The following is a 26,682-nucleotide window of genomic DNA, read 5'->3' as shown; positions in this document are numbered from 1 at the left end:
TGTGCATTTCACTCCAAAGTATTGTGTTAGCAATGTGAAATATTTGTTTGAAATTCCTTTGTTATTACTCCTACCATGAACAATGAACAGCAAACCCATTTATGCCTTCCTGACTTTGCGTGCCATCTTCAGCTGCTGGCTCAGCGTCCGGCCCCTCGCCTCTGTCACGACTAATCAGACACTCAGCATCATCTGTGATTTATAAGTGAAAAGCAAATAAGTATCTCACAACCCCCTTCCTCTCTAGCTACTGCTTATAATCTTTCTACATTGGTCGTGGCGTTGTCTCATGCAACTCATTGATACCTCAACCTCCCTGCGGTTAATGTATTGTATTCCTAGTTTCCGGTTAACTCATTTTTCCTATGAAAACTTGTTTAAATTAATGCACTCTATTTATTAATCTGATGCACGATTGCGGTTTTGAGCTGGAAAATGTAGATTGTGGAATTTGGAAAATGTAAGAGCACCCTGGCAATGTTTCATTGACATCACCAGTTACATTGTGGTAAATAGTTTGTAGAATGTGTAGGTTATTGGCACTGTTCTGCAAACAACATGTCTGCTTTATAATATGTACTATAGTTTATTACCCTTTCCGTAGCTATTTCTTTTCAGCAGCAACTCGGAATGGTCACAAAAACAGGAATATACCATTCTCTCAAACTGTGACTCATCTCTACCTCCGTTATATCAATCCTCAACACCCATATCTTCACCAGGAACGGCAAATCAACCTGTCCTCGTCCTTCATTTACAGATGCCCTCGTTTTTCAGCTGCGTTCCGACATATGAAGTAATTTTGACAAAGTAACTCTTTTCCAAGGCAGCAGTGAAGGTTTCTAACAAGGAGAAATTAATTGGTCTTAATTCTGAACCCAGCTATCCAAAGACATTTTACATGGGCACAAAGCATCTGGAAATGCAAATTAGCTCTTATTCTTTTTTTAACCAAGAGCAATAAAAGCTTCCCATATTCGTGGAATATTTCATTTGGTTATATGGTCCATTACAAATGTGGGAACAAAGTGCTGGTAAACCAGTTGCTGGCAATTTGACTCAAAAATCTATGTCTAGAAGCTGTCTTCAATGTATTAAGAATCATCCTGACCCAGGACTACAAATAAGATCAACGCCCAAGTCTGATTTGTTTGGTGGAGCTGTCTTATCCTTAATTAGATGTAATTGCAGCAAACTATGAAGTGCCTATTTTTTTTTTTAAACCATTCCCCCAGTAACCTAACTCAAGTACTTTGGAGGTACACAAAAATGCTGGAGAAACTCAGCGGGTGCAGCAGCATCTATGGAGTGAAGGAGATAGGCAACGTTTCGGGCCGAAACCCAAAGGGTTTCGGCCCGAAACGTTACCTATCTCCATAGATACTCCAAATTACTTGTGTCGCCTATCTCCTTCGCATCTGCAGTTCCTTCTTAAGCACTCAAGTACTTTGGGAGTAGGTGTATTGTTCATAAAATAATTTTCTCCTCTGGTTTACTTGTCAAGTCTAGTAATTTATTGGTGTGAATTTGTGCTGGGGTGAAGAATCTGTGATATATGTTATGTAGATAATATGGATTTTTGTAGAAAGAATCACCGGGGAAGTCGATCACGGTTTCAGTGAATTGACCAAATAACATTTTTTTTTAAACTTCCTCTGTTACTTTACCAACGTGGAATTTTATTATGGTGAACATATTATGGTTCATAATTGTTTCAACCCTAGGTTAAAATTTCCACAGCCTTACAATATCATTACAAGTCTGATACTGCAATAGCTCACATGCATTCAAGACGGGTCCAGTTATAGAAACATAGAAACATAGAAATTAGGTGCACGAGTAGGCCATTCGGCCCTTCGAGCCTGCACCGCCATTCAATATGACCATGGCTGATCATCCAACTCAGTATCCCGTACCTGCCTTCTCTCCATACCCCCTGATCCCCTTAGCCACAAGGTCCACATCTAACTCCCTCTTAAATATAGCCAATGAACTGGCCTCGACTACCCTCTGTGGCAGAGAGTTCCAGAGATTCACCACTCTCTGTGTGAAAAAAACCCTGATGCAGATCTCCACTCAAAATGTCAACTATCACTTTGCTTTCACAGATGCATCCTGACGTGCTGAGTTCCTCCAGCAGTTTGGTTTTTTGCTCCACGTGTGGTAGAACTTTGTGCATTAATCTATATATTCCTGTTATACTTCATTCCATCTGACATCTTCAGTGTTATTTTTGAAATCCAATGTTGTACATTTCTCCTCAATGATTATTTTGGCTCTCAAACGCCAGAATCTTACATGGATACATAGAAAATAGGTGCAGGAGTAGGCCATTCGGCCCTTCGAGCCTGCACCGCCATTCAATATGATCATGGCTGATCATCCAACTCAGTATCCTGTACCTGCCTTCTCTCCATACCCCCCCCTGATACCTTTAGCCACAAGGGCCACATCTAACCCTCTTAAATATAGCCAATGAACTGGCCTCAACTACCCTCTGTGGCAGAGAGTTGCAGAGATTCACCACTCTGTGTGAAAAATGTTTTTCAAATCTTGTCAGTTTTAATTTCAAAAAGCTACCTTCTTTTCTATTTTTTGCTCTTTCACTGTTTATGGTTGACTTTAGGAGGTCTCTTCTTGCTTCCAATTCCCACTCTTCCAACTATTATTCATCACTCTCCAAAGAGAGACAGCATAGACATAGAGCTATACTGCATGCATGTAACCCCTTTGGCCCATGGCCTTCTAAACCCATCCTGTCTGAAAGCCACAACTGTATTGGGAAGCCAGCTTCATTCCTGCCCCAAGGGCATGGAACTAACACACTTGACAATCTCATGTAATCTGTAGCAAAACAAGGTCCTATAACTCAGTGGGTCAGGCAACATCTGTGGAGGGAATGGATAGGTGGCGTTTCGGATCAAGACCCTTCTTCAGACTGATTCAATTCGAGTCACCAATTAGACTGAAGAAGAGTCCTGACTTGAAACATCACCGATCCATTCCCTCCACAGATGCTGCCTGACCCTCTGAGTTGCTCTCCAGCACTTTGTGATTTCACTTGTGTCTTAGATTAATCTAATTATCTATTTCAAGTCTCTTAGTAGCAATGCAGTTGTTTTTATGTTATTAGTGTAAATCAGACTTTTGCACTGGATTAAAATATGAACAAACTGAATTTTTGAAAATCAATTGTACACAAGTGGAGAGGGCAAGTCTCTGAACTGTCCATTAGATTATTTACATTTTGTAATACCAGGAAGATATGAATATTTATATTTACAGAAATATTTATTTTGTAAGTTTGATATGACTACATTTTAATTTGAGATCTTTCAAATCTAAAATAAATATTCTTTTGTAATGTTATTTACTGTCGTGTTTAATTGACTTTGTTGCATTGACGTTTCATATGAGACTTGTGAATCTGCAGGTACAGTGGAAGGTAATAATTCACACATTTACAATTATTTTCTCTACCTTCCGTTCTACCCATAGAGTCATACAGCATAGAAACATAGAAACAGAAAATAGGTGCAGGAGTAGGCCATTCGGCCCTTCGAGTCTGCACCGCCATTTAATATGATCATGGCTGATCATCCAACTCAGTATCCTTTCGGCCCAACTCATCCATGCTAACCAAGATGGTTCATCTGAGTTAGTCCAATTTGCCCATCTTTGGTCCATATCCCTCTAAACCTTTTCCTATCCATGTACCTGTCCAAGTGTCTTTTAAAAGTTATGGTACCTACCTCAACTACTTCCTTCCTGTCCTGTTGAGTTACTCCAGCATTTTGTGTCTACAACGGAATCAAGGGATGTGGGGAGAAAGCAGGAACGGGGTACTGATTTTGGATGATCAGCCATGATCATATTGAATGGCGGTGCTGGCTCGAATGACCTCCTCCTGCACCTATTTTCTATGTTTCTACTTCCTCTGACAGTTCGCTCCATATACCATTCTTCTTTTCCACTGCCTCTTCCCATAATAGTCAAAACAGTTTTGCGCTATTTGATTTCAGCGACACAGGCAGATTATCAGAACCATCTTCTAATTAATTGGTGAGCTCAGTGAGATGGACCCTCCATTGCCCTGGACTTGCTGACTGCTGCCACTAAGCCATGCTGCTAGTTCCAGCAGCTGCAGCAGCTGCCAGGGCCATGCCATACACATGGTGAAGAGCAGCACATGTACCATCTCAACACAGGCAGCTAACTGAACACAGAGAATGGCAGTCAGCGCGTGGCACACACGTGGCAGTTGTCGAAGCTGTCATTGGTATTGAGTTTGTGAATTTCTTTTTCACAAATACTCATAATTCTGGAGAGCTATCAAAGATTTAAAAAGTGAACACAAACACACATACTTAAAGCAGTTAAAGACATTTAAAGCAAACAGTAAGAATGCTCCACTTACATTTCTCCCAGTAGCCGATTTCATAGTTTCTCCATGTATTTAAACATGGCCCCATGCTGTGTCGACTGGCAGGCTTGCCAGACGAAGAGCCTTGTCGAATAGCCGTCTGAAGCCTTGTGAAGTCACAATGAACTCTGGGGCTTGGGACATCTCTATAGACTATTGCTCGCCATTCTCGCTTGCCTCCATATAGCTGTCGGCAACTCTTAAATTTTTTTGATGCACTTAAAACCCACCCCTTGTTTGGTTGAACAGTTCACTCAGCTGTTTAACTCATAGCAAACAGAATAAGTATAGCCAGCATCAATATACTCCACTTACATTTTAAACCTTACATGCAAACAAATGTCCACTATTGCAACTGGAGCCTCAAAACATGGAAGCAACCACTAGCTTTCAGAGAAGAGGAAATTAAATGCGCTCAGAAAAAAATGGTCTCTCGGTACATTATTTTTAGAACACAAATTGAAAGCAAAATTAAGCTACCAATTCTGCAGAATAATACAATGTACTCTGTCACAAGAAGTCAGATTAAACATCTGGGTGTTTTAGTCATATATAATCACAAAAAAGATTACATTCAGTGCAAATAGATAAAAATTGCCTGCTTTTCAAATGTCATTCTTCATTAGGATTTATGAAAATAAAGTACACAGCACCCGAATAGTTTTTATAAATGAACATTTATTCCATTGCTATGCTTACAAAATTGAATCAGAGTTTCAAATGCACTTAGTGACTATATCTGGCAGTTTCTGTTGATACAGATTGAACTAGCAAAGCACAAAACAACGAATGTGGGGAACTATTTAAAATGTGCATAACTTGTTTCAAACTCTTTGCTTTAAGGCAGTGCATCTTTTCTATTACAATTCCGTGAAGAAAGGATATAATGTTGATTTTTTAAACATGGGAGGATTACAACCATTACATTCAATAAAAGGTTTTAATTATATTACATTGCATCCAATAAAAGGCTTTTAATTATAAAACTTAATTTCAGAACAAGGAATAGTAATAAAGCAGGAATTTAAATCTCAGTGCAAATTAGGTCGAGGAGAATCTGTGCCAAATTCAGAAGAGCAGTAATCCTAGCTCATTGTATATGCCCTATTTACCTTAGTTGGTAGTGAAACAGCAGCAAATCAACCATATCTGGGAAGCAGAAGTTGTATCCTATTATCAAATCACACGGTGGGAATTTAGTTTAGATACAGTGTGAAAACAGGCCCCCCGGCTCACCGAGTCCACACCGACCAGTGATCCTCACACACTTACACTATTCTACACACACTAGGGCTAATTTACAATTGTACCCAGCCAATTAGCCCACAAACCTGTATGTCTTTGGATTGTGGGAGGACACTGGAGATCCCGGAGAAAATCCACGCGTGTCACGGTGAGAACGTACAAACTCCACACAGGCAGCAACCTTATTCAGGATCGAACCCGGGACTCTGTCGCTGTGTGGCAGCAACTACAGGTGCACCACAATGATGCCTTCATCGGTATTTGTATACAATTTGATACTAGGGTAAAACATCCGTGTATCTCGCTTGTCTGCACCTGGCTGTTTCAAAGAAAACAGCGTTGCAACATGTGCATTTATAACAGCAATACAGTCAGTGCATTTGACATCCCACTATGTAGCTGGATGCTGCACTGTCTCCAGAGGCACAGCTCAGTTGCACGCTCATGGAAAAGATGTGTGGTTTGTTTTTTTTTGGCAATTCATTTTAATTAATATCATTGAGTTAATTTATCAGGCAAATATATTGAATTAAATTAAATTATTCTTTAATTATTTAAATTTCTAATCTTTTCTAAGTGCTTCTGATTACAAACAAACGAACACCATCTGAAACCGTAAGTTGTCGAAGAGCCGTCTGAAGCCTGGTGACCACTTGCAGTCTAGCTGCCGGAGCAAGACTTTCCTTGTTCCATGAGGAGTTACTGTGGCAGTGAAGAATGTTCAAAAGGATGGCAGTGATTGAAGCATGATCCCACCCACCATATTTTTAGGGTGCCAGTTTGATTGGATGGCACACAAACAAAGCTTTTACACTGTAAGTTTCGTACACAAGACAATGATAAACCAATATCAATTGATAATAAGTCAATCTCACCAGACCAATGAAGAGTTGTAGTATATTACAGTTTGGATACAGTTATGATGCACAGCAAGTCTACATCAGCTAACTATGTATCACTTGAGGTATTTATTTTCAAACATGAAGTACCACTGCTGAACCAGTAAAGTTTTTTACAGTGACATAATATATCTGGAACTATTTATTTCTGCTGCATTTCATGAATTTCCCCTTTGCATGCCAAATTCTCATAGTACAATTAAATATTTGCAGTGATATTTAACCCATTGAGGACCCGTCACAGTGGGATAATTTCAACCAGTTATTAAGACTGTTGCATCTACAAGTCAGTGCCGACATGCTCCTGCATCATGAGACTGGTAACAGACAATGAACTGAGAAATAAAGTACCATTTATGAAATCTGTCAACTGATCTTCCGTGAAGAAGCAATTCTAGGTCAAATGGGATGGTGGTGAAAACGGGACCAGAAACAGGAACTCGGATAGATAGATAGATAGATACAAGAATGAGAAGTGTTGGAAGAAAAGATAGATAGATAGAAAGAAGAATGAGAAGTGTTGGAAGAAAATATCTAATAGATTTTTTCAAAAAAAGCATTTGACAAAAAATGAAACATCTGGTTCTTGTAAAATGAAGCATCACATTCCTTAGCATATTAAAGTATCAAGAGTGGTTAAGTCAAGAGTTGTCCCCATAACGCTGGTAATGGAATGTGCATTTGGCTCCTGCGATCTTTGGGAGCTGACGACATTCATTCCAGCCGCTAAAGAATGCAATTTGTCTATTTTGTCTCATGAGCAGTCCACAAGGCACAGCACTGGTTTGCTGTTCAATTTTAATCCCACTTTGATTAATTGCTGCTTTGTTTCCACAACACATAGCCTTACTTAAAATCTTCACATCCATTAATCTATGCACACTGTTCTTGACACCTTGTTTACCAACCGGCGTCAACATGTGCACTGTGGGGGGGGGGGGGGGGGGGGGGGGGGGGGGGGGGGATACCAGGACAAAGTATTCATTGGGGGGCACTGCCGAAGGTTTCATTCATTTCTCCGACAACAGCAGGACTATTCTATAAAGTGCAGAATCAATCTTCAGTAGCGTGCAAAGGCTGCAATTCACTGAGCAACGGCAAGGTTCTCAGCTTGAGAATTGAATGCAAGTTTACAATGAAGCAAAACACAGTGGAATGAAATGTAGTAGCAGAGGGCCAGGAACACAAGGTGACCATTTGTAATTTGTTTAAGAAGGAACTGCTGATGCTGGAAAATCGAAGGTACACAAAAAAATGCTGGAGAAACTCAGCGGGTGCAGCAGCATCTATGGAGCGAAGGAAATAGGCAACGTTTCGGGCTGAAACGTTACCTATTTCCTTCGCTCCACAGATGCTGCTGCACCCGCTGAGTTTCTCCAGCATTTTTTTGTGACTATTTGTAATTCCTCTTTACAAGGCCAGTGAGCCACGCTGCCAATATATACACAATAACTCCACCTCTAAGACAATCTCTGTTCGATGGATTTCAGTATTGTTATTTTAGATTATTGATATCATCTCAAGAACTAAATAAGCCAAGGGCATAGGCAAAATATACTTATATTTAACTTGCAGAAGTCTGGTGCACAAAAAAAGCAGTAGTTGATTTAGATCCATAATCATCTATTTTCACATGTGCAAAGATCAGTAGCATCAGTATCCAACTTGACATCTCAAACATTTCAAGAATGATTAAAACCACTGCAAATCTCTTATCCCATTCAAAAGCAGAAAAGTATTATGATATGCAGAGTGACGGGATTAAGGGTGTGAATGAATCATCTGTACCCCCCCTCATTATTTTCGCTCAACTCTTGAAGGACTTTATCTACATATTGCCAATATTTCTCATCTTGCTACTAACTACATTTCATTTCTTTCCTCTGGGGTCTATGCATGTCAAATGCATTTCCCACTGCACTGGTTCCAATCCTGCTTGCTGCAAACAGCAGACATTCGTGTCAAAATAGATTTTACTGAAGGTTTTACAGGGGTGTGTTTCTTTTGTGGCACATCAACGAAAGAATCCCACCTCGTTTCAATCACACACATCATTAAGGGATGCAAGTGTTATCTATCAGAGACTTGTGATGATTACAGATGACTTATTAACATTTATGTATTTTCCCTTTAGAGAAAGTCATTCAGCGACTGTGAAATTAATCTTGTACAGTAAGCCAGAGGACAAACCTCAGATGCGTGAAGACCAACATTTGTATTACTCTTCCATGTTTCCATCCTTTCAAAGTCTGCTTTTCTGATCACAACAGACTAGTCCTTTTCATTGCAACAAACAATCTGTTTGGAGGAAAGAAAGACAAAGTTCTGGAGTAACTCTAGCACTTTGTGTCTTTTTTGTTTGTGAACCAGCATCTGCAGTTCCTTGAATCCCCATTTGTTGAACAGCATCCGTGGTTGGAAAGAAATGGTCGATGGTTCGGGTCAAAATCATGCATCCAACATCTCGAAGTGAAAGGATTCTTAATAGATCAGAAGGAAGACATATCAGAAGAGCATTGTACATCACTGAAATTAATTGGGCAGGTTAATCCCCTTGGGCAAGAAATGTTCTTTGAATCCTACACATTTATCTGCAAAAACATTTTTTTCTCTTTCAGTCCCTTGTACATTCCTTTCCATTGTTTCATTTAAGCACTTTTCAAAGGGCATTTAGTAACACAAAGCAGTTTTGCAGTGTCCACTAACATCTATTTCAAGCCACAGCAGCAGTTCCAGATGTCAACATGGAAATACATTGAATTCTCACTGTTGTTTTAGGTGGACTGCATCAAAATGAAATGGTGACAACATTCCTTGTGACACTTATCTGCAGGTGTCCATTTGAAGATTGGACATTTTAATCAGGATATTCACACCTTTCACAGTAATACATGCATTTGTTCCCTGCGAGTCATTGTAAAAAGATGAAAGATTCTCAGAACCATCCAAGGCAAGGTGGTGAGAGGAGGTGCCAATTTTCCGTGCCAACAGGAGATAAGTTGAAATGAACAATGATTTGGTTCCTACTTCTGATTCTTACAGGCAAGGGCATTGTGAGAGTAGGAACATTTGTTGTGGAATCGGTGCCTTTGGTTAAAATAATTTAATTCTGTTTTGCTCCTTTTACTTTTTGGTCATACGTTCCTGCATGTTTGTATCCCACCACGTAGCCGGTATCATGAACCAGGTATTCCCGTCCCGCTTTCCCTCGGCCTCTCCCGCTCTGATCGAACCTTTCCTTGTGGGAGCCGGTAAACTTTGAGGTGTCGGTGAGTCGAGTCAGTGCAGGAGATAGTACAGATTTCTGCAAGAAAGACCAACAAAAGCAACATTACAGGAGTTAGGACATTTTGAATTGCAGGGCCTCAGGCTTGGCCCAGTTAGAAACATTCTTTCATTGCAGAGTCAAAAGATTATGCGCTCAGGTCCCATTTCAGAAAGAACAGAAAATCCAGGCCATCTCCTGCAGGCAGAGCTGAGGAAATGCTGCATTATCCAAGTTGACATCTTTCAGATGGGACATAATAATAATAATAATAATAATAATAATAATAATAATATATTTTATTGTCATTGCACATAAGTGCAACGAGATTAGGTATGTAGCTTCCATCCAATGTCATAACTTAAATAACAAATAAAATTTCGATTTAGATACCCCGAGAACATGGTTTGTGAAAAGAACATTACAACAGTAAAATAGTCAAAACAGTTCAAACAGACTAAAGTGCAGATGTGTCTGTGCGACGTGCTATATTTAAGAGGGAGTTGGATGTGGCCCTTGTGGCTAAAGGGATCAGAGGGTATGGAGAGAAGGCAGGTACAGGATACTGAGTTGGATGATCAGCCATGATCATGTTGAATGGCGGTGCAGGCTCGAAAGGCCGAATGGCCTACTCCTGCACCTATTTTCTATGTTTCTATGTGACCATCCGAGGGAGACAGTCCAGGGCGGGTGGGGGGCACTCAGCAGGTCCGGGTCAGAGGCGCTATAGCTCTAGGAATGAAGCTGTTCCTGAGTCTGGAGGTGCGGGCGTAGAAGGCCTTGTAACGTCTGCCGGAGGGAAGTAGAAAAACAGAAGCAAAAAACAAAATGGAGGGACTCGACACAAAAGATCAACAGCCTCCACCGATGCTACTCATCCCGCTGAGTTTCTACAACAGTTTAAAACAAAATCCAAATCACACCATTTGCAGTCTCCTACACCTCCTTAAAACAAAGAAGTTGTTTTCTTTCTGAGAAGGTTGAAAAAAACGTTGGCATTATTTTGAAGAACAGTCACATTCTTCCTGGAGAAACTAATGCGTATTTTTGGGAAAAAAAGTACAAATTACCTGTTCGTTTATCTTGATCACACTGTTAAATTTCAAGTTTTAAAGTTTGAGGTTATGAAAAGTTCTATCAAATGCGTGCCTGATTTCTTATAGCTTGATGTTTGAATCCGCGTGATTTCTCATTACATCATTCTGGCTTTGGTGAACTCAGCATTGGGCAAGTGTGAACTGTTATCCCTACAACATCAAACTCCTTACCGATTGCCAGGATATAAACATTGAATGGTAGGACTCTTGGAAATACTGAGGGTCAGAGGGACATGTCCCAGAACCCATGTCCTATGAACCTATGTGTAAGAAGGGTCTCGAACTGAAACGTCACCCATTCCTTCTCTCCAGAGATGCTGCCTGTCCCGCTGAATTACTCCAGCTTTGTGTGTCTATGCTATGAATCTATGATCTCCGAAGGCAGCATCAAAGTATGGTGATTAAGGTATACAGGATATTTGTAGGGATACGCGTATGTAGTCATTAGCTGGGTGCAAGCACTCAAACACATGAGTTAGGCCACACTTAGCGTGTGCAGTACTAGTGCCAATACTATTGGAAGGATATGATTGCATTGTTGAGGGAGCAGAGGAAATTCCCCAAGATGCTGCCTGCCTGTGTTTCAGCAACACAGAGGAATTAGACGGGCTTGGTTTTGTTTAGTTTCATTTGTAAATACAGCGCGGAAACAGGCCTTCAGCCCACCAAGTCTGTGCCGACCAGCGATCCCCGCACACTCGCACCATCCTACACACACTAGGGACAATTTACAATTTTTTTTTTTAATTTTTAAAAAAAAATTAAATATTTTTATTATTTTGTACAATTTTTTTAACAAAGCCAATTACCCTACAAACCTGTACGGCTTTGGAATGTGTGAGGAAACCGGATCTGCCGGAGAAAACCCACGCAGGTCACGGGGAGAACGTACAAACTCCATACAGACAGCACCCGTGGTCAGGATGGAACCTGGGTCTCTGCCGCCGTGCCACCGTGCTGCTTTGTTTTCATGGGAGGCACAAGAGCCGGCAGATGCTGGGAAAAACAAACTGCTGAAGGAATACAGTGGGTCAGGCAGCATCCGTAGAGCGAAATAGACAATGTTTTGGGTCTGGAGCCTTCTTCAGTCTGAGTCATTAGTTTTTAGTGCCGTCACTGTTGTTACGCAGGCAACCCCACGATCCCGGAGCAGTCACGTGATAAATATGCATGGAGACACAAGAAACTGCAAATGTTGGAATCTTGAGCAAAACACAAAGTTCAGGAGGAACTCAACAGGTCAGGCAGCATTGGTGGAGGGAAGGGACAGGCGATGTTTCGTGGTAGGATTCTTCTTACGACATTAAAGGGTCCGAACTCGAAACATCTCCTCCTCATTCCCTCCACTGCTGCCCACCCACTGACTTCCTCCGGCACTTCCGAGTTTTTTTCCCAGCTGTTATCAGTCAACTGAATCATCCTACCACAACCAGAGAGCAGTGCTGAACTACTATCTACCTGATTAACCATATAACCATATAACAATTTACAGCACGGAAACAGGCCATCTCGACCCTTCTAGTCCGTGCCGAACACATAATCTCCCCTAGTCCCATATACCTGCGCTCAGACCATAACCTTCCATTCCCTTCCCGTCCATATAACTATCCAATTTATTTTTAAATGATAAAAACGAACCTGCCTCCACCACCTTCACTGGAAGCTCATTCCACACAGCCACCACTCTCTGAGTAAAGAAGTTCCCCCTCATGTTACCCCTAAACTTCAGTCCCTTAATTCTCAAGTCATGTCCCCTTGTTTGAATCTTCCCTACTCTCAGTGGGAAAAGCTTTTCCACGTCAACTCTGTCTATCCAAATCTCTCATCATTTTAAAAACCTCTATCAAGTCCCCCCTTGACCTTCTGCGCTCCAAAGAATAAAGCCCTAACTTGTTCAACCTTCTCTGTAACTAATTGGTGTAACTGACTGATTGGTGACCCTCGGGCGATCCTTGATCGGACTTTACTGGCTTTACCTTGCACTAAACGTTATTCCCTTATCATGTATCTACACACTGTAATGGATCAATTGTAATCATGCATTGTCTTTCTGCTGACTGGTTAGTAGACAACGAAAGCTTTTCACTGTACCTCGGTACACGTGACAATAATCTGAACTGGAACTGGTTTGCTGATAAACGTTCATGCTCTTCTAATAGTTCATGGAAGCTTCAGGTCCACCTGAACAGGTAGTCTAGGTCCCAGAATAACACTTACTCTAAAATACAGCACCTCTGATAGAGCAACTCCCCCTCAGTACTGACTGACAGCCTGGGTTTCAGACTTAGTAATGAACATAAACATGGACTAATACTCAAAAGAACTAATGTTCAAATCTCACCGTTGAAGTTTGCAAATTTGCAGTTTTCAAAACAAAAATCAAAATCTGGGATCAGTGATTGTTATAGAAACATAGAAACATAGAAAATAGGTGCAGGAGGAGGTCATTCGGCCCTTCGAGCCAGTACCACCATTCATTGTGATCATGGCTGATCGTCCCCTATCAATAACCTGTGCCTGCCTTCTCCCCATGTTTGAATGCCCTTGACTCCACTAGCCCCTAGAGCTCTATCTGACTCTCTCTTAAAACCATCCAGTGATTTGGCCTCCAGTGCCCTCTGTGGCAGGGAATTCCATAAATTCACAACTCTTTGGGTGAAAAAGTTTTTTCTCACCTCAGTCTTAAATGACCTCCCCTTTATTCCAAGACTGTGGCCCCTGGTTCTGGACTCGCCCAACATTTTGAACATTTTTCCTGCATCTAGCTTGTCCGGTCCTTTTATAATTTTATATGTTTCTATAAGATAACCCCCTCATCCTTCTAAACTCCAGTGAATATTGTCAGTGGTCAGAACAATGCAGCTGGTTTAAGAAAGAATCTTGCCAGTGTTAGTCTGATTTACATTTCATTCCATGTTGTTGACTCTGGTTTTCTTTTGAAGTGAACTACCAAGTTACGCACAGAAGCCCGCCCACTAGCGCCTTTACGAGACAAGTCAGATTCAGTGATGAAAACCAGCCTTGCCAGTGACGTCCTTACCCAAGAAGAAATCGCAGAAATAAAGTGCGGCCAACCCTTTACACAACAGCTGGGTTATCACTTCTAAATGTCAGTTGTTGAGAAAGATTATGCAAGCTTGTGACGTACCGTAACCCCTGATATCACGGGGGAGTTTCCTTCTATCAACTTGTGAAGCTCTTGGATTGCCTCCTCTTCGTTTTTCCCTTTGAACCTCTTCTGTGCGAGCTCTTGAAGGGCATCTTTAAATTGATCAAAGTTGATCGTCCTAAAAGACTTTGGCCTGAAATGTAGAGCTTCAGACATAAGAAAGAGATTCTGGACAATTTTAATAAAAAGCAGTTCCTGCCTTCGTAAAGCCTTCACTTGTTTTACACAGTCTTTCATACCCTGGTCTGTAACATTCCCCTGTACCAAGAACACAAACTGTGAACTGTGGGGACATCCCAAAGGTCTTTATAGCTAATTAGCTAGTTTAAACTCTCGTCTCCGTCGCTACTTAGGGACGGGCAGCAGCCAATCTGCACACAGCAAAGTGACGTCAAAGTCAAAGTCAAAGTAGCCTTTATTGTCATTATTTCGGTCTGAACGAAATTTTGTTTCCTTGCAGTCACACGTATAATAAAAATAACAAAATCACACAATAAACACAAATTATCATCCACCACAGTGAGTTCACCAGGCACCTCCTCACTGTGATGAAAGGCAAAAGTCTTAAGTCTTTGGCTCTTCCCTCCTTGTTCTACCGCAGCATAAACAGCAAAGAGATAACGACCAGATGAATGATTTAATAATGTCAGCTGGGGGAGGAATTCACAGCGTGGAATGAGTTCCAAGCAGCAAGTGGCAGGGGAGTTCAGCTGGCAATCTATCACACATAAGCTGCAAGAACACGCAATACATTCACTGAGAGAGCCAATCAACCCAGTTTATTTGTATAGAAAGGAACTGCAGATGCTGGCGTATACTGAAGTTAGATACAAAGCGCTGGAGTAACTCTACGGGTCAGGAAGCATCTCTGGAGAAAAAGGAAGTGGAGGGGAGGGAACTAGAGGTAAGAAAAGGCCAGAACAAAGCAGGGCCAGCAGCAGATGACCAAGGATGGGTGAAGCCCATAATGGCCCGTTGATGATGGCTAACAATGGGCCCTGAAGGGCTCCACGCTTCCTTGGCCATGCCGGTTCTGTTTGGTTCTGCCTTTTTCTTACCTCCAGTTCCCTTCCCTCTACTTTTAGTCTGAAGAAGGATCCCGACCCGAAAGGTCACCCATGCTTTTCCCCCCCAAAGATGCTGCCTGACCCGCTCAGTTGCTCCAGCACTTTGTGTCCAGGCCAGTTTATTTCTATGTTAGGTGGCAGGCCCTCCCTTTTCAAACTCGAGCGTCTCCCTTCCACAATCTAATCAAATACTTTCGACTCGACCAATATTGAGCCAAATGTTTGAAGCTGGAGTAAGCTCAGGATTTTTCTTCAAAAACAGCGCAGCAAGCCTGGTACATAACAACGCATATTGGAGCTTTCACCTTCCCCAACAGGTAGAATGTGGAGGCTTTGGACAGGGTGCAGGAGACATTTACTAGAATAGTGCCTGGACTAGAGGGTATCAGCTAAAGGAGGGGTTGGATTGTTTTCTCCAGAGGGTTGGAGGCTGACAGCGCGATATAAAACGATGAGAGGTACAGATTGGGTAGACAGTCAGAACCTTTTTTCCCCCAAGGTGGAAATGTCAGACTAGGGTCAAAAGTCAAGATAGTTTAATGTCATGTGTCCCAGATAGGACAATGAAATTCTTACTTGCTGCAGCACAACAGAATATTGTATCCTGTGTGTCCATATACTGTACCATAGAATATATATATATATATATATATATATACACATATACACACACACACACACATAAATAAACAGATAGTGCAATAGGCAGTTTGTTTGAAGTTGTGTTTAATAGCCTGATGGTTGTGGGGAAGTAGCTGTTCCTGAACCTGGTTGTTGCAGATTTCAGGCTCCTGTACCTTCTACCCAATAGTGGCGGAGAGATGAGTGTGTGGCCAGGATGTGTGGCCAGGATGGTGTGGGTCCTCGATGATGCTGGCAGCCTTTTTGAGGCAGCGACTGCGATAGATCCCCTCGATGGTAAGGAGGTCAGAGCCGATGATGGACTGGGCAGTGTTCACCAACTAAACACAAAATGCTGGAGCAACTCAGAGAGTCAGGCAGCATCACTGGAGAACATGGATAGGTGATGTTTTGGGTTGAGACCTCCTTCAGACGGGCTCCGACCCGAATCATTACCTATTCACCCTCTCCAAGTTTCTTTTACACAGCTGGGTGGCTGGAAAGTGATGGAAGAAGATATGATAGTGGTGTTAAAAATCTTTTGGAGAGGCACATGGATATGCAGGAAATGGAGGGATATAGATCACAGTGGTGATTTGTTTAACTTGGCATCATGTTCAGCATGACCACTGTGACCCAAAGCACTGTTCCTGTGCTAACCTGTTCTGAGTTCCAAGTTAAACCTTAAAGTTCCTTTCTTGCCCAATTTGCTGTGGCACAATTTCCGTGCCATTGTTTAGAGGGAGCACCTCATTGAAACTTACTGAATAGTGAAAGACTTGGACAGAGTGGATGCGGAGAGGATGTTTCCATTGGTGGAGGAGTCTAGGACTAGAGGTCACAGCCTCAGAAATAAAGGACATTCCTTTGGGAAGGAGATGAAGAGGAATTTATTTAGGTGATGTTTGCCTTGCATCGCCCGGCGCGGCTTTAATGGCCGCGGGATTTACTTACCATCGCCCGCCGGGGGCTTTGACTCTGACATCGGGGGGAGAATGAGGAGTGCAGAGGAGAGATAAGACTTTGCCTTCCATCACATGATCACTGTAAGGGAAGGCAAAGCCTTATCTCTCCTCTGCACTCCTCATGAGGTTCAAATGACAACAAATAAATTGTATCATATTTAGTCAGAGGGTGGTGAATCTGGAATTCTTTGCCACGAAGGCTGTGGAAGCTGTCAATCGAAACGTTTAAGGCAGAGACAGATAGATTCTAGATTAGTTCAGGTATCAGGGGTTATGGTGAGAAGGCAGGAGAATGGGGTTAGGGGGGAGAGATAGATCAGCTATGATTGAATGGTGGAGTAGACTTGATGGGCCGAGTGGCCTAATTCTCCTCGCATCACAATCTCAGACTATCCTAAATCACTCTACTGCCAATGAAGTACTTTTGAAATATGATCACTATTAATGTGCGCAGTGCAAGCCCTCACAAACAGCAATAACATAAGCAAGGGGATAATCTGCTTTTAGTCGTGATTGGAGAGGGATAAATATTGGTCCTGACACAAGCCAGAACTTACCTACTCTATTTCAAAATCTTGCTGAGAGATATTTTATGGACACTTGCCAGGATAAACTGGGTTGTGGCCTTGCATCTCAGCCAAAAGCTGTCGTCTGTGACAATGGTACATTCCTTCAGTACTGCACCGAAGACTTATCCCAGAGTATACAATCAAGTCACACACAGGGGTGCCACACAGCCAGACTTGTTCAACAATTTACATTGCTCGTCGAAAAACCCCAACGCTAGGATAGGTTTCTTATAAAAACATATAAAATTATAAAAGGACTGGACAATCTAGATGCAGGAAAAATGTTCCCAATGTTGGGCGAGTCCAGAACCAGGGGCCACAGTCTTAGAATAAAGGGGATGGCATTTAAGACTGAGGTGAGAAAAAACGTTTTCACCCAGAGAGTTGTGAATTTGTGGAATTCCCTGCCACAGAGGGCAGTGGAGGCCAAGTCACTGGATGGATTTAAGAGAGAGTTAGATAGAGCTCTAGGGGGCTAGTGGAGTCAATGGATATGGGGAGAAGGCAGGCACGGGTTATTGATAGGGGACGATCAGCCATGATCACAATGAATGGCGGTGCTGGCTCGAAGGGTCGAATGGCCTCCTCCTGCACCTATTTTCTATGTGTCTATGATAGGTTTCAAACTAATTACAGTAAAAATTAGGCAACTAACCAAGGTGGGAGGGTGGCAGAAATGATAAGACAGTGTCACAACGTAAGGATCAGAGAGCTTTGATGGATGGTACTAACACCATCATCAAGTATGCAGATGATACAACGGTGATTGGCCTCATCAGCAACAACGATGAGCTGGCCTACAGGGAGGAGGTCCAGCACTTAGCAGCATGGTGCGCTGACAACAACCTGGCCCTTAACTCCAAGAAGACCAAGGAGCTCATTGTAGACTTCAGGAAGTCCAGAGGCGGCACGCACAGCCCCATCCACATTAACGGGACGGAGGTGGAACGTGTTTCTAGCTTCAGGTTCCTGGGAGTCAACATCTCCGATGACCTCTCTTGGACCCACAATACCTCTACTCTGATCAAGAAGGCTCATCAGCGTCTCTTCTTCCTGAGGAGATTGAAGAAGGTCCATCTGTCTCCTCAGATCCTGGTGAACTTCTACCGCTGCACCATCGAGAGCATCCTTACCAACTGCATCACAGTATGGTATGGCAACTGCTCTGTCTCCGACCGGAAGGCATTGCAGAGGGGGGTGAAAATTGCCCAACGCATCACCGGTTCCACGCTCCCCTCCAATGAGTCTGTCCAAAGCAAGCGCTGTCTGCGGAGGGCGCTCAGCATCGCCAAGGACTGCTCTCACCCCAACCATGGACTGTTTACCCTCCTACCATCGCTACAGGTCTCTCCGTTGCCGAACCAGCAGGTCGAGGAACAGCTTCTTTCCGGCGGCTGTCACTCAACTCAACAACGTACCTCGGTGACTGCCAATCACCACCCCCCCCCCGGACACTTATTATTATTTATTCAAATCGTTTGCTATGTTGCTCTTCAAGGGAGATGCTAAATGCATTTTGTTGTCTCTGTACTGTACACTGACAATGACAATTAAAATTGAATCTGAACCTGAATCTGAATCTGAATCTGAATCTGGATGACTTCAATGTCAAGAAATTTTAAAGCACAGTAAGGGACCGTGCTGTCATAACCGCTCTGAAAGAAATTAGCTGCCTTCAAACTCAGGGTTTTTTTTCCCTTTGTAAGTATATTGGATTTGCATCCAACATACTCTCAGGATATGCATTCCAGACGGCACCACGTTATTTCATTAGCTGCTCCTCATCTCATCCCAAACAACTGAGATGGAGATGGTGACACAGCGGGGCCGCTGGTAGAGCTGTTGCTCACTGCACCAGAGACCCGGGTTCGATCTTGACTTTGAGCGCTGTCTGCGCGGAGTTTGCAAGTTCTCCCTCGGAACCCCGTGGGTTTCCTCCGGGTGCTCCGGTTTCATCCCATGTCCCAAACACGTGCGGGTTTGTAGGCTGATTGGTCTCTGTAAATCGCCCCTAGTCTGTAGGGAGTGGACGAGGAAGTGGGATAACATAGAACAAATACAACCAGGTGAATGATGGTCGGCGTGGGCACAGCTTTCATGTGTGGGCGGTGGCTGGAATACATTTTGGACCAACAATCACTTTCACTTCAGGGGACGGTTCGGAAACCCATGGGTTGACGAGTTTCAGAAGAGAGCTGATAGATTCAAGCACTGCATCACTTCCACACATACATTGACAAAGCTGGCTTCACAGAGTAATATGTGAGGGCAGTGCACTGCAGAGCCTCAAGCTGTAATATCCTATTTAAATAAAGAGTCATAATAAATAAATATAGTTAGATCCATGGTTAGAAAAATGTACAAGTTCTACAATTGTTGGCCGTGCATTAGTTGGAAAAGTGCTAAACTGTGCTCAGTCAGCAATGCGTTGAGTAATCCTAAACTCCACCTCATTACCTGATTAGTATCAAATGTCCTTGACTCACCATATCTCTGCAACACACCTACACTAGTTCCTGCTCTAACATTACTTTTTAGTTTTGACTACTCATCAGTTTCAGTGCCCTCGTTGTCCTGCCCTGCCCTGCCCAGCTCAGCAACATTTCTTTAGCCCCATAAATCAATGAGATTCCTCACTTTAGTGTAGAGATACAGCGCGAAAGGCGAGGGGAGAAAGACTTAATAGGAACCCGAGGTTTACACAGTGCATGGAACGAGCTGCCGGAGGAGGTAGTTGAGGCAGGTACCATCTGCAACATTCAAGAAACATTTAGACAGGTACATGGACAGGACAGGTTTAGAGGGATATGGGCCAAACGCAGGCAGGTGGGACTAGTGTCAATGGAACTTGGTTTTTTTGGTGTGAGCAAGTCGGGCCGATGGGCTTGTTACCTCGCTGGATCACGCCATGGCTCTAAGACCGAGGGCAGAGCAAAACCAGCAGGATGCTCCTCAGCTTCTTCCCGCAGGCTATAAGACTGATAAACGGACTTTGCCCCCTGCCAAAGTATCGCGCACCAACCACCAACCTGGACACACTGCAGCAGAGCCACTGTTGTGCCGCTGCCGATCGGAACGCCTGTTGAATGTTTAGTAGAGTGTTAAATTTGTTCATGATATATGTATTTTTATTTCTATTTATTTTTAATGCACACTGAATGGACACTGGTTGAGCAACGTTTTTTTGTTTCCTCTGGGTATGTGAATACTCAGGAAATGACAATAAAGATATACAATGCAATAGAGTTGCATGCATGGATTTTATCAAGGCCTTTAACAAGGTACTCTGTGATAGTTTGGTGAGGTAGTAATTGGGTCTGAACATTTGTTTGAATGTAGGTGACAGAGGCTCGTGGCAGAGAGTTGTTTTTCAGACTGGAAACCTACAGCAAGCAGAGCACCACAGGGATTGGTGCTGGGTCTAATGTTGTTAGTTATTTATATTAATGATTTGGATGTGAAATTAGGAGGCATGGTTAGTAAAGTTGAAAGTGACACAAATATTGGTGATCTGGTGGGCAGACAGTCAAGAAGGTTATCTATGATTACAATTGGATCTTGATCATCTCATAGAAACATAGAAAATAGGTGCAGGAGTAGGCCATTCGGCCCTTCGAGCCTGCACCGCCATTCAATATGATCATGGCTAATAATCCAACTCAGTAGCCTGTACCTGCCTTCTCTCCATACCCCCTGATCCCTTTAGACACAAGGGCCACATCTAACTCCATCTTAAATATAGCCAATGAACTGGCCTCAACTACCCTCTGTGGCAGAGAATTCCACACATTCACCACTCTCTGTGTGAAAAATGTTTTTCTCATCTGGGTCCTAAACGATTTCCCTCTTATCCTTAAACTGTGATCCCTTGTTCTGGACTTCCCCAACATCCGGTACAATCTTCCTGCATCTAGCCTGTCCAAACCCCTTAAGAATTTTGTAAGTTTCTATAAGATCCCCCCTCGATCTTCTAAATTCTAGTGAGTAACCATATAACAATTACAGCACGGAAACAGGCCATCTCGGCCCTACAAGTCCGTGCCGAACAAATTTTTTGTCCCCTTAGTCCCACCTGCCTGCACTCATACCATAACCCTCGATTCCCTTCTCATCCATATGCCTATCCAATTTCAAGCCGAGTACAAGCCAAGTCTATCCAATCTTTCTTCACACGAAAGTCCTGACATCCCAGGAATCAGACTGGTGAACCTTCTCTGTACTCCCTCTATGGCAAGAATGTCTTTCCTCAGATTAGGAGACCAAAACTGTACGCAATACTCGGACTGAGGAATGGCAGATGGAGTTAATTTAGGTACACGCGGTGTTGCATTTTGTAAGACAAACAAGGGAAGGACTTGAACAGTAAATACATTGTAGAATAGAGAGACCAAGGGTGCAGGAACCATGAAAATGGTGACAGGGGGTGGACAGGGCGGTGTAGAAAGTATATGGCATGCTTGCTTTCATCAGTCAATGTATTTCAGTACAGGGATTGGGAGATCATGTTACAGCTGTACAAGATATTGGCAAGGCCACATTTGAGTACTGTGTACCGTTCTGGTTGCCTCGTTATAGGAAGGATGTCATTAAACTGGAGAGGGTGGGGGGGGAAGATTTACAAGCATTTACTGGTCTGAAGAGTTTGAGTTGTAGAGGCTGTACAAACTGGGTCTTATTATGGCCTGGATAGAGTGGATGTGGGGAGGATGGTTCCACTAGTGGAAGAGTCTAAGACCAGAGGTCATAGCCTCAGAATTAAAGGACATTCCTTTAGAAAGATGAGGAGGAATTTCTTTAGGAGGAGGGTGGTGAATCTATGGAATTAATTGCCACAGAAAAAACCATATAGAAACATAGAAAATAGGTGTAGGAGTAGGCCATTCGGCCCTTCGAGCCTGCACCGCCATTCAATATGATCATGGCTGATCATCCAACTCTGTAGCCTGTACCTGCCTTCTCTCCATACCCCCTGATCCCTTTAGCCACAAGGGCCACATCTAACTCCCTCTTAAATATAGCCATTCGGCCATTCAAGCCATTGAATGGCCGAATGGCTATATTTAATCTATGGAATCTATTCCAAAAAATCTATGGAATTAATTGCCACAGTGGAGGCTATCAATGGATATTTTTAAGATCGAGATAGAAAGATTCTCGATTGGTACAGCTGTTAGGGGTTATGGGGAGAAGGCGGGAGAATGGGGTGAAATGGGGAAGATTGAATGGCGCAGTAGACGATGGGCCGAATGGCCTAATTCCAATCCCATCAGTTATTAATTTATTTCCCAGGAGCATGGTGGCAGAGGGGCAAAATTCCAGAGTTGCGTGTGGGGTATAGGCAACGTGGATAGTCTCTACCCCACTGCTTACCATCTTAAAATAATCCATATAATAAGATAGTGCATGTGTTGGCAAGAATCCTCTCAAAGTGAGAGCCAATTGTTGCAGCAACTCACGGGACCATACACACCAGCGCCAGTATCGCCCATGATTTCTGGATCGCCATTTTTAAGATGGTGCAGGCACAACTTTATATTAGAGACACATATAAATCAGAGTTACATCATGGCCATGGCTCCCAAATTGATTCGTAACTCTTTAAAAACTTATTGCAAGAACACAGATTCCTTTGAAAACTTCTATTTTCATAGAGTGACTGAATCGAAACCAAGGCAAGTCGCAACTGGCAGGAGAGGTTTTACAGGTTTGGGAGAGGACCAAACTCGGCCTTTTATTCGTTGATGTGCCGAATGTCCACAGATGCGTACCCTATTCTCAACATTACCACCTAGTTACAACCTCATATTTTATGAGGCAAGTTTCCCACCCAGAATTCTATGGTATTTCACTATATAAAGCTACATATATATCTCATCTTTAGGTAGACAAAATTGTCTGGAGAAACTCAGCGGGTGAATTTTACCAAGTGAAACAAAATTTATTTCTACCAATTTTAATTTTGCCATAGATACTGGAGATATTTGCTTTCTTAACTGAGATACATTTAGCCCATTCCATTTCAGGCGCTCCATTCTGATCCTCCACTTATCCACTTTGGTAGCAAAAAAAAGGAAGGCAGATTACTATCTAAATTACGTCAAGTTAGGAAAAGGGGAAGTACAATGGGATCTGGGGGGTCTTTGTACATCAGTCTATGAAAGTAAGCATGCAGGTACAGCAGGCAGTGAAGAATGCCAATGGCATGTTGGCCTTTATAACAAGAGGAATCGAATATAGGAGCAAAGAGGTCCTTCTGCAGTTGTACAGAGCCCTGGTGAGACTACACCTGGAGTATTGTGTGCCGTTTTGGCCCCCTAATTTGAGGAAGAACATTCTTGCTATTGAGGGAGTGCGGCGTAGGTTTACAAGGTTAATTCCCGGGATGGCGGGACTGTCATATGCTGAGAGAATGGAGCAGCTGGGCTTGTACACTCTGGAGTTGAGAAGGATGAGAGGGTATCTCATTGAAACATATAAGATTGTTAAGGGCTTGGACACACTAGAGGCAGGAAACATGTTCCCGATGTTGGGGGAGTCCAGAACCAGGGGCCACAATTTAAGAATAAGGAGTAAGCCATTTAGAACGTAGATGAAGAAACCCTTTTTCTCACAGAGAGTGGTGAGTCTGTGGAATTTTCTGCCTCAGATGGCGGTGGAGGCCGGTTCTCTGGATGCTTTCAAGAGAGAGCTAGATAGGGCTCTTAAAAATAGCAGAGTCATGGGATATGGGGAGAAGGCAGGAACGGAGTACTGATTGGGGATGATCAGCCATGATCACATTGAATGGCGGTGCTGGCTTGAAGGGCCGAATGGCCTACTCCTGCATCTATTGTCTATTGTCTACATAGTATCCCAATCAAACTGAATGGAAACTTCAGGAATAGTTGCTTATCTTCCAGACTTAATAGTAATAATTTTAAATCATCATCATGTTTCCATTACCTCAGACTGCAACGAATGGCAATCGTTCTGCCGATGTCTTTTGCACCTCTCTGGATATATTTTTTGTTTCTAGAATTTTTGCCCTGTATTATCATCGTAGTCATACAGCAAGGAAATAGACCCTTGTGCCCAACTTCCCCATGCCAACCAAGCTGGCCATCCACACAAATCATACCTGACCGCATTTGGCTCATATCCCTTTCAACCTTTCATGTGTATGTACCTGTCCAAATGTATTTTGAACGTTGTTACCAGTGGTGAGAGGGGGAAGATGTAATCCTCTTTACCCCTCTCATCTGATCAATGATAATTGTCACACAACTGCAAACCATTTCCCCTTTCTTCATTTTTGGACTCCATATTTGAGGAAGGACATTCTTGCTATTGAGGGAGCACAGCGTAGGTTCACAAGGTTAATTCCCGGGATGGAGGGACGGTCATATGTTGAAAGAATCGAGCGGCTGGGCTTGTATACTCTGGAGTTTAGGATAAGAAGGGGACTTATTGAAACATATAAGATTATTAAGGGTTTGGACACACTAGAGGCAGGAAACATGTTCCCGATGTTGGGGGAGTCCAGAATCAGGGGTCACAGTTTAAGAATAAGGGGCAAGCCATTTAGAACGGAGATGAGGAAACACTTTTTCACACATAGAAACATAGAACATAGAAACCTAGAAATTAGTTGCAGGAGTAGGCCATTCGGCCCTTCGAGCCTGCACCGCCATTCAATATGATCATGGCTGATCATCCAACTCAGTATCCCGTACCTGCCTTCTCTCCATACCCTCTGATCCCCTTAGCCACAAGGGCCACATCTAACTCCCTCTTTTCCATATAGCCAATGAACTGGCCTCAACTACCCTCTGTGGCAGAGAGTTCCAGAGATTCACCACTCTCTGTGTGAAAAAAATAGTTCTTCTCATCTCAGTTTTAAAGGATTTCCCCCTTATCCTTAAGCTGTGACCCCTTGTCCTGGACTTCCCCAACATCGGGAGCAATCTTCCTGCATCTAGCCTGTCCAACCCCTTAAGAATTTTGTAAGTTTCTATAAGATCCCCTCTCAATCTCCTAAATTCTAGAGAGTATAAACCAAGTCTATCCAGTCTTTCTTCATAACACAGTCCTGACATCCCAGGAATCAGTCTGGTGAACCGTCTCTGCACTCCCTCTATGGCAATAATGTCCTTGCTCAGATTTGGTGAGTCTGTGGAATTCTCAAGAGGTGGAGGCAGGTTCTCTGGATACTTTCAAGAGAGAGCTAGATAGGGCTCTTAAAGATAGCGGAGTCAAGGAATATGGGGAGAAGGCAGGAACAGGGTACTGATTGGGGATGATCAGCCATGATCACATTGAATGGCGGTGCTGGCTCGATGGGCCGAATGGCCTACTCCCTGCACCTATTGTCTATTGTTCATTCCTTTATTTCTCTCCTTGATAGGTTTGATGAGCTGAGGACTGTTTCTGTCCTGTACAACCAGCTACTCCCAGGCCGTTTTCCTGCATCCACACTTCTCAAATATCTGGCAACTTGTGCAAACTGGGAGAGCCATCACTCAGTCGAAACAACTCTTTCCCTGACAGTCATTTCAACAGGATCCTATTTTTGACCTTGTGCTCCAAAACTCTTCCATGACCATCCTATATCCCCCAGGAGGACCAAACAACCATTAGTGGTGCACAAGTAGGAGGGAAGAACTCAGAACGTCCTCAAAATTAACCCCTACCCCACCAGGTGTTGGGACATCTGGTCAAGCACGGGCAAGGAAACCACCTCCTGATCACCACCTACTGCTCTCCATCAACCGATGCATTCGAAAGTACCATGGGTACAGAATTGACACTACGGAGAATCATTCCCAGTCGCCACCAGTAGCTCAGTGATGTTACTACTGGACAAAACCTAAAGGAAACAGCAGGCAGAGTGGCCATGAAGCTGAAAAGTAGCTTATTTAGCCAGAGGTCAGTGAATCCGTGAAATTCAATGCTGCAGGCCAAGTAGAGCAGAGATTGATAGATTCTTGATTAGTAAGGGTGTCAGGGCTACGGGGAGAAGGCTGGAGAATGGGGTTGAGAGGGGAAAAAATAGCTCACATGATAGAAAGGCCCTTTCCTCCATCATAGCATCATCCCCGAGGATGGGCGCCAATCACTGCGTAACGGTCAGCTTAATTTGCAACTACTTACATCAGCAGTCCATGCTCCTCTGCATAAAGACTGAGAGATTTCAGGCTTAGACTGAAAAGCAGCAGGCAATATTTGGGCAGATATCAGGGCCATGACCATCAAGGTCTAATGAACGCCTCTCTACATTTAATGACAGCACCATTGTCAAAAGTCTCAGAGCATCATATTGGTTGGCACTACTGAACAGAAATTCAACTAGATAACCATATAAAAATTACAGCACGGAAACAGGC

General features: G+C 43.1%; 1 protein-coding gene across 2 annotated transcripts in view; it reads right to left on the bottom strand.

Annotated features, from left to right (window-relative positions):
* Positions 1–7,892: 7,892 nt before the first annotated feature.
* Positions 7,893–26,682, bottom strand: part of LOC129706878 (tubulin polymerization-promoting protein) — a 62,534-nt gene continuing 43,744 nt past the window's right edge. For both annotated transcript variants that reach the window (XM_055651490.1, XM_055651498.1), the window contains exons 3-4: positions 14,078–14,231; positions 7,893–9,871 (exon numbers count right to left, since the gene is read on the bottom strand). In XM_055651490.1, coding sequence (XP_055507465.1) covers positions 9,671–9,871; positions 14,078–14,231 — 355 coding nt within the window. In that variant the 3' untranslated portion in view covers positions 7,893–9,670. The remainder of the gene's footprint in view (positions 9,872–14,077; positions 14,232–26,682) is intronic.

Source organism: Leucoraja erinacea, chromosome 2 (genome assembly GCF_028641065.1).
Source record: "Leucoraja erinacea ecotype New England chromosome 2, Leri_hhj_1, whole genome shotgun sequence".
In the NCBI taxonomy this organism is placed as follows: domain Eukaryota; kingdom Metazoa; phylum Chordata; class Chondrichthyes; order Rajiformes; family Rajidae; genus Leucoraja; species Leucoraja erinaceus.
The sequence above is the reverse complement of the archived record's forward strand: the minus strand, read 5'-3'. Positions and strand labels throughout refer to the sequence as shown.